This window comes from Etheostoma cragini, chromosome 14, assembly GCF_013103735.1.
Source record: "Etheostoma cragini isolate CJK2018 chromosome 14, CSU_Ecrag_1.0, whole genome shotgun sequence".
NCBI classification, from domain to species: Eukaryota; Metazoa; Chordata; class Actinopteri; order Perciformes; family Percidae; genus Etheostoma; species Etheostoma cragini.
The window spans coordinates 22,549,299-22,558,281 of record NC_048420.1 but is presented as its reverse complement, the minus strand read 5'-3'; the positions used below and the strand labels follow the sequence as shown (position 1 = coordinate 22,558,281).

The following is an 8,983-nucleotide window of genomic DNA, read 5'->3' as shown; positions in this document are numbered from 1 at the left end:
TATATATGTGAGTGTATTGTTCTTGGATTACCTCCTTGAGCAGGAAGGAGGAGGCGGCGAAGGCGAAGGACCAGCCGTAGCGATAGTGGAAGAACGCCTCTGGCTCTCGAGGTCGGTTCATCACCTCGTCATTAATGCTGGAGATATACAGAACCAGACCAACCACCAGGCTGAGACCTGCGGACACACACACACACACACACACACACACAAACTTGGGTTATTGCTACAAATACAAAGGGTTTCACAGTGATACAGTGCCTAAACATCCCACCTTTAAAGGACACCAATTTTCTTTGTGAATGAATAATGTATTGTAAATAAATAAATGTTCTTTCTTATAATACAGGGGTCATGAGTATACACACCTCTGTGTTTAATTCCTATAGAGAAAGGCACATTTTTATTAATGAAAGGCCAGTTATTTCATGGATCAGGATACTATGGATCCTGATAATGTTCCCTTGGCCTTTTTAATTAAAATTACCCCCCCCACATCATCACATACCCTTTACCATACATAGAGATTGTTATGGGGAAATTTCCATAACATAATCTCTCAGTGCAAAGCAAACCAAAAACCATGCCTATCTCTATATATGTTGAAGGGTATGGGATGATGATAGGGGGGGGGCGATTTTTATTCCAAAGGCCAAAGGAACATTATCAGGATGTATAGTACCCTGATCCATGAAATAACTGGCCTTTAATAATAAAAATCTGCCTCTAGGGGAATTTAACATATGAACAGTATACTCTCCATGTGTTTTAGGGACAAACATTTATTTATTTACAATACATTATTCATCGACAAAGAAAATTGGTGTCCTTAAAGGTTGGATTTTACCTCATTTTTTAATTTAGGCATGAAGATAAATTTCCAAAACATGATTTTTTTTTTATGTAAATGCTTTTTAGTCAACTTAAGCATGGGCATGTAAACTTATGAGCACCACTGTATACTTCCCCCTCAAAGGGTTCTTCTCTCCCATTGATATCAAACCTTCAACACTTCTAAAAGCGTGGACACAAGCTCTGTCCATGGTGCTGATCCTACTGATCCTACTGAGCTCTCATCACAAACCAACCACCAACTAATCCAAGACAATAGCAATCTCTCTATAAGAAGATAAGATGAGAAAAAAGTTATTGTCTGTGTTGTCTGTGTTCGACAAGGCAGGCTCACATGACATGAAATATGGATGAGAAACATTTAGAAACAGTGTAAAACATGACAACACAACAGTGCAAAGACGCACAACTACAAAGAAGACTGAATGGAGAACAGTGTGACTGTTCTGTTTTTTTTTTATCAGGAAGTCCCATTGAGATGAGAAACTTTACAACCTGTCATAACAGGTAAGTTTAATTTAGCTATTTTTGGCAAAAGAGAGAAGTTTTGAAAATACCAAGCATGCAGGTAGATGAAGAAGCAGTTTTCCATGAAACTTACACAATACTGCACTGAGTAGTGCAGCCTGCACAATTTTATCATACTATTTAAGCAGTTACACGTTTTTGTATTCTCAACTTATAACGTATATATTAAGATATTTGTTGTTGTATTTTATTCCTAGTATTATTTCATGTATATTGTATGTATGTATATTGTTCCTAGTATTTCATTTGTATTTATATTCTGTGCTGATTTTGCTGCTGCAACACTGTAAGTTTCCCATTTTATTGGGATCTATCTATCTATCTATCTATCTATCAACAATGCTTTTCACAGCAGACATTTTGACCAAAGCAGGACAAGCCTATAGGTAGAATTGATGACATTAGGGTAGCCACATTAAATCTGGGTGATCCAGTTCCAGGCCTCTGTTACTGTCCTTGCTCCCTCACTGACATGACACTTAATAAGCCACGGTTAACGGTATTATTTACACCCGCTTCGACAAATGTGCAAAAAGTTTACAAAGTTCAAGACACTTGTTTTCGAAATGTTGTCATTGAGATAACTGACAATTCTGTCTCTTGTACACATAACCTGATTCCTTTTGTCTTTCTTTGCAAGGCAACCACATGCTCTGGTCATCTTAGCATCAATGTCTTATCATTTACACACTGGTTCTAAATGTGAGCTAACAGTCGTATATCTGTTCTGTCAACCATCTTTTCTGTGTGCAACTCTGTGTTTGGGGTTGACATCTGAATGGAGTTTGAATTTGTGTTCATTAAAAGTGTCTCACGGGTACTTTTTCTGAAGGGAAGGATGTTTAATGCTTAAGATAAAACACACAAAGCCACTGGAGAAGACAGGCCAGGTTGAGAAAGAAGAGAATGAAAGACTAGGATTATGTTTGTTCCTTCCATCCCAACCATGAAACCAGGAGGTGCAAGGCTAATGTGTCAATACCCTTGTTACCCTGTAATACTAATCCTATTTCAATGGGCCTTTAGAATATTGGTGTGTGTGTGTGTGTGTGTGTGTGTATGTGTTTGTGTGTGTGTGTATGTGTGTGTGTTTGTGTGCTCTGTAGATGGAATAGCTAATGATAATGTGTCCTCGCTGAACTGTAAATAGGCTGAGAAAACCCCAACAACAGGCTGTGCTGTGGTACATAGTTAAAGACACACACACACACACACACACAAAAATACACACACACACACACCAAACCCTCATTAGGAGTGTGTGTGTGTTTCCTCCCCTATCGACGGCCTAACTACTGCAGCTGACCTCCAAAATCCTCCAGCAGTGAAACTCCGACACATTAAACACAGCAAAGATGCCTTGCTTTTTTCTCCCCTCAAACACACATCACTGATACGTTATTATGCAACACTACATTAAACAGAACAAATGAACACTAGAATGAACACTAGCCAACATGGACTGTCATTTGAAAGTATCTTAAGCCGGATTTGCAGCTTTTGCTTCAGGGTGTTGCAGAGGCTCAGTGGCTCTGCAGAGCTGATGTGCTCCTCCTTAAAGATGTAGCTCCATGTCAGGGACGTGGTAACCACAACAACAGTGATCGGTCAGCCTGTACTGCTTTTGGACTGTACTGTACTAAATGATCTCGTTATATACATCGCTCTGGAACCCATTTGGGCCTCACTAAAGGAAAGCAGAGCTTGTTCTTAACATTTTTATTTGAACATGCTCAGTTATATCCAAATATCCCTAAAAGGTGAAGGCACTATACTGAACTAGAGTAGCCGTAGGAAGAAGACATCTCCATTCTTAGTCTCACCTACAATATTTGAATGTGAGTAGATCTTCAGAGGTCTGGAACCAGGCCAGGGTTGTGATGAGTAAATTAAGAATCAATCAGTAAAACTGAGCTCAGAACAATAAATCAACAAATATGCTGGTTACCTATACATGGGAGTAGAAACATAAACATTGCTTTAATACACTGTAACAAATTTAAAATTTAAAATAATTTACTGGCAACAATTGGCTGTTACAAAGTTACTGTGAATTCTTTTTACAGTAAAGGTAATATACTTCCATTTACAGTATTTTATGTATTCATTGGAAAATACAAAACAATTAAAACACTACATAGGATAAAAAATACAGTAGTTTACTATTTACAGTGCTATAGTGGCTATATTGTGATGTTTTTACAGTAATGCTTTGACTACTGTGATTTCAACTGTAATACTTAGACTACTGTGATGTTGTCACGACAAGGTTGTAATGTTACTTTATAGCATTCTACTGTAAAAATCATATACAGAGATGTTACTGTTAGATCTAAAGTAAATAAATGTAGCATTCACAGCCATTATTTACAGTTTAGTTACCACTTTAAAGAGTGAAATATTCTTCTAGAAACTGTTTTTTTTTTTAAAATAAAGCATGAATTACATATCTGTTCTGTAGCATCACCAGGTCTGGATTTCTAACTGGGCAACCAACCATTCAGCAGCTCAACACCAGCTGAAAGGATCCAGACCTTGAGGTGGGTTTGGCATTATCCCCTAATCTAGGGTAGGGGGGGGGGATGTTGGGGTCAGGGTCACTTTGGTTTAAGTCCCCAAAGGAAAACTTAGTCAACATCTATTTTAACTAGAAAGAGTTTCTCTCTTTAACATAAAAACTCAACTGCCCCATCTAGTGGACTGACAAAGTGATTGACTTTATTATTCTGGTACCAAAGAAATTATATAATTGAAGTTGAGTGAGACCTTTTCCTGCAGCTCTCCCTTTCCCGTCTTTGTCACGTGGGCATGCATGTGCACAACAACTAATAGGAACACTGTCTCTCTCTTAAATGTCCTGTAAAATGTCCCGTCATTGGCCGTGCTGGCTAGATTTTCTGAAGCCGAGCCAAGAGGAGGTGCAGAAGTCTAGTTTTCTCTAAAACTAAAGATTCACAGATTGTTACAGAATCTTTGCCCAGTGTCGCCAAAACTTAAGTGCCTACCACAGCTGTAAGACTACATTGAAGTGGTGCATATTCCCAAATAAATGTGTGTTTAGTAAAATGGCTGGCATCTATATTCTAGGCCAAATAAAGTTAAAATAATACTGTGTGCAATGTACTTGATGGGCACTAGAAGCAGCAAGCAGAGAATTGAAGTACTGGGGTCAATGAAATGTGTTTTTTACCTGTTGGTACTGTATGTTGTGGGATTCAGAACCTACTCAAATCAGTAAAGTGAGATACTGTATATAAATAATGTTTTTATCACGCCTTAGACGTGATAAACAACCTCATACAAACGCTCCATGATCAGCCTGCAGTAGAGCATCGCGTGCGGCTGAAACAAACAGATTAGCAGAGCGCTATCTCGTTCCTGTTGGAAACACATGTTTGACAGCGATTGTTTGGAGATGCAGCTGTGTAAAATAGGACGAATCAAAGCATTTTGGAAATAATGGGATATAAGATTCTGGATGAAAGAAATAAAGAAGAAGATGTGGAACCCCTGGATCCATTAGCAATTTAAAAAGTAGTTGAAATCCTCTTTTACGCTGTTTTCATTTGGGTGCCTTTTGTTTTTAATTTGTCAAATGTCACTGTGTGCACTTCACATGATTTAGATTGGATCTTGCACTACAGGACATGTAATCCTAAACAATATTTCACATCTTTTTGAAAGATTTTGAAATAGAAACAATGCATAAAATTGTGTTACTATAATTGACAGGCAAAAAAGAAAATATAAGGATATGGTTTTCAAACAGTTTGATTGACAGGTGATCTCTGGAGAGTTGGGTGCACTGGCATAAAGACTGGAAACAAAGTAAGTATTTTATGTCTAATCAAATTCAATGTTTTCAGTCGCTTCCATTTTTCTAAATATGGAGAATGAGTCAAACTGGTGGATATGTTTCTTGGAAAAGGGAAGAGAAAAAGGAGGGAGCTGTAAGTCCCTTTGTTGGCCAACAGATGGCAGCGTTGTGGCTGAATGCTCGGCTCAGCTCTCTCGTGTGGGCCCCGCATGTGTGTGCACGCACGCCATAGACTGTTAAAACTAGACGTGCACACACACACACATTCACACAGAGAGAGGCAAAAAAAGAGACAGAATTGAAGGAGAAAAGTGACTGGAGGAAGGACAGACAGGATGGAACAGCTGGTCCACAGCCACCATGTTGTAACCTCGGGGTGGACTGGGACTGATGGACAGTTCTCATGACAAAAATACACACTTGCTGACAGAGACAAACAGGTTTTGCTGCAAAATCATTGTAGAATTCCACTGATTCCGGTGTTTTCCCCCCCCCTGCTGTGTGCGACATAATTGCAGCGCTGTCTTTGAATTTCGTTCCTCTCTTATGGTAAACAACAAGACAAAAACACAAGTTAGGAAAAGAAATCCAGCTTGATTTTTGTCATTTTGCCGTTCCAGAGGTGAGAACGACAGCCATCGATTTCTGGGCTCAATTTTCTTCTGTGCTGTGAACAATCAGACAGAAATAACTGAGTAGATCTGACAGCAAAATGCTTTTTAAAATGTTGTTCATTGCTGTCAGAAAGTGTTCAGCGTTCTGGTTGAAATGACTTGCAAAATCACAAAAATGCAGCTTTGTTCTCTGATTGGGTTTTTGCATTTTATCTTTCTCTAAAATTAAGAGCTATGTTCTAACATCCTGGTAAGATTCTGTTGCAAGAGTTTGTTTTGGGGTTTTTCTCTACTTTTGCCACACTAACATGTTACTAAAATATACCTACAAATTTAATTTCACATGTGAAGATAACACATTAAATGTAAAATGTCTAAAATCCACCTACTGTAGCCCAAAGTATGTAAATGATGTAGCAAATATAAAGTGTAATTGTAATTATGTGTGCATCAATGTTTACACATGTAAAAAAAATTCAAAAATCTCATGGTTCTATATGTGATTTTTTTACATGGTGTGTATACTTTTTCACATTTAATAAAATAATTATAAAGAATATAATACCAATAGAATGTATGAATTTAAATACATAACACACATAAAATATTAGGATTTGGTTGTGCTTTTATTTCGGCAGAAAAGTGCTGTTATCTGTATTTTTCTGTGTTTGCATTGATCTGATGCACGTGCATGTCTGGGAGTTTGTCAGTTTGCATGCATGTGTTTTTCTCCGTCTTGGCTCGGTGACATTCCCATGACATCATGGTTGCCCCGTCCGTCCATGTGTCCAGTCAGCACGCCACCATGCTAAGCTAGCATCTGGGAGGTAAAGTTCACTAGGCCCAAAACAAAACAAAAAAAAGGGCTGAAACAGGAAGGTGATGTCATCCTGTCTGTTCAGAGAGAGAAAAAACTGAACAACCACTTCATCAGCTGAACGCTGGACCCTGCTGTCGAGGTAGCCGTCAGCCAGCCGTCCCGGAGCGACGCGCGGAAGTGAGCTCACCCCGTTGGCTTGGGTGACTCTCCTCAAACACGACTCGGATGCAGACGCAACAGAGAGCTCAGTGGAAGATATCACCGGTCAGTTAGATGATAATCCTCCGTGAGACAAGATGGATTACAGGTGCAAACTTTGTTCTGAGAGAGGACATTTTCTTTGTCCTTTGTGCTTAATTCGAGGGACACCAGGGCCGCGTTCAGCCCTGACAAAACGTAGAAAACCTTTTTATTTTTACAAAAACGGTGCTGAGGTGAACATCCTGTTGTGTGTGCACGCGCTGTGCCTTTTTCTTATAGTGTGTTCCATTTGTACTCGGAAGTCGGATTTTCCGAGGTCAAAGTCAGAAACGCCCCCTGACCTTGGATATCTGAGGTCAGAACTCGAGTACCCCTAGTTAAAAATCCAACATGGCGTCTGTTAGAGCAGGGCAACATATCAATAAAAATCAATGTTGTTACATGACGCTACATGAAGCTCATAATATTGTGATATGACATACCTGTGGTCTTTTCCTGGTTATAAAGGCTGCATTACAGTAAAGTGATGTCATTTTCTGAACTACCCAGATTGTTCTATCATTAGCCTTTACCATCTTAGTCATTAAATCCACATTCCTGATGATTATTTATCAAAAATCTCATTGTGTAAATATTTTGTGAAAGCAACAATAGTCAACACTAAAGTATCCCCGTAATATCATAATTGAGGTATCTAGTCAAAAATATCAGGATATTTGATTTTCTTTTTTAAAGGTCTTCTCTGGTCATTTTGCCATATTGTATTATTTCGATGGATTTAATATATTTAATTTAGAGTCTGTCTTTTTTAATACGGTCTACCATGTGGGCCTATGAAAGGGAAAGTGTGATCAAACATTTCATCCAGTAACTTTCCACTCAGCATTTGAGGCTTTCAACTACGTGACTGGAATACAACGGGCCTGCACTAAAGGTTGGTGTCCAGTCCACTTACTGCTGTGAGTTAATGTGAGTTTTTTGGCTCAGACGAAAAAAGGTGTCATTCTGCAGAAGACCAACCTCCTCATTACCAACTTTCTGATTGAAACTACACAAAGTGGCTTCCAGACTATTTGGTTTAACTATTAACTTTTTCACCAAAAGCCTGCAGCGAAACATCAAATCGCTGCTGCCCTGCAGCTTCCTCGGCAGAGAGCAATTATTTGGAATTAAATCCCATTCACTGTTCAGCCAGCAGCGAGAGCAAGGTAGGGTCTGACAAGCTGTCAAGAGGGGAGAGGAAATGAGAGCCGCAGAGTGAGTCTTCCATCATGTGAGCTGTCTTTTTTATCATTAACCCTAAAGAATGTTGACTCTTAACAAGCTTGCTCCTCTACTTCTGCTCGGCTGCTTCTTAAACATCTTATTTTAGACGACGGGTGAGGGAAGGGTTCGACACTTCAAACAGGTCTTATACTATATTATATCTATTATATCCTACCTCTGCCTTTTTGGCTGTTAATGCAGTCCTGATGAACCTGATCATGAAGAGTCCTGTGGTTTTCTCCCATGTCCTGCTGCCATAATTTTTGTTATTAATTTGAATTTAATTGATATTTCAGATAGACATTTTTTAAAGGGGTCAAATTTCACCCAAGGACAATAGGAGGGTCAACGGGACACAATTTATCCCACAAATTCCCGCTTTTCAGACTTTGCACTGATTCAGTGTCATGTTATTGCATAACAGTAGGATAACTGTGGCTACCGGACTCACTACAAGGTGCTACAAACTCACCTTTGCTCAAGTTTAGATTGTGTAGCTTTGATGTTTGTATTGGAGCAAATACATGTACATCTGTTCATCAAGGACAACTGGCATAAAAAAGGTGTACTGCACAAAACAAATCCCATTACAAAAGGCAATAAACCATTTAAACCAGAAACTGTTAGCTCAGCCATTCTTAAATTTGTGATACAACACGATTCCTAAAGCCGTAATATCTGTAGTAACGGGACAGGTTTTAAGTCTTCATCATTATCTTCATCATCATCATCGGGTCAAAGCCTGCAATTTAAAGCGAGGCAAGAAAATAGTGACCCGAGAGCAGCTGAGGAGAGAACGGACAGATATATACGGATATACATATACATATATATATATATACATACATATATATACCCCAAACTTTTGACCGGTAGTGTATATAT

The 8,983-nt window shown here is 38.9% G+C and overlaps 1 protein-coding gene across 1 annotated transcript in view; it reads right to left on the bottom strand.

Moving 5' to 3' along the window:
- The window catches only part of cacng7a (calcium channel, voltage-dependent, gamma subunit 7a), a 36,296-nt gene that overhangs the window by 5,616 nt on the left and 21,697 nt on the right, over positions 1-8,983 (bottom strand). Inside the window, exon 5 of the mRNA XM_034892577.1 lies at positions 32-177. Coding sequence (XP_034748468.1) covers positions 32-177 — 146 coding nt within the window. The remainder of the gene's footprint in view (positions 1-31; positions 178-8,983) is intronic.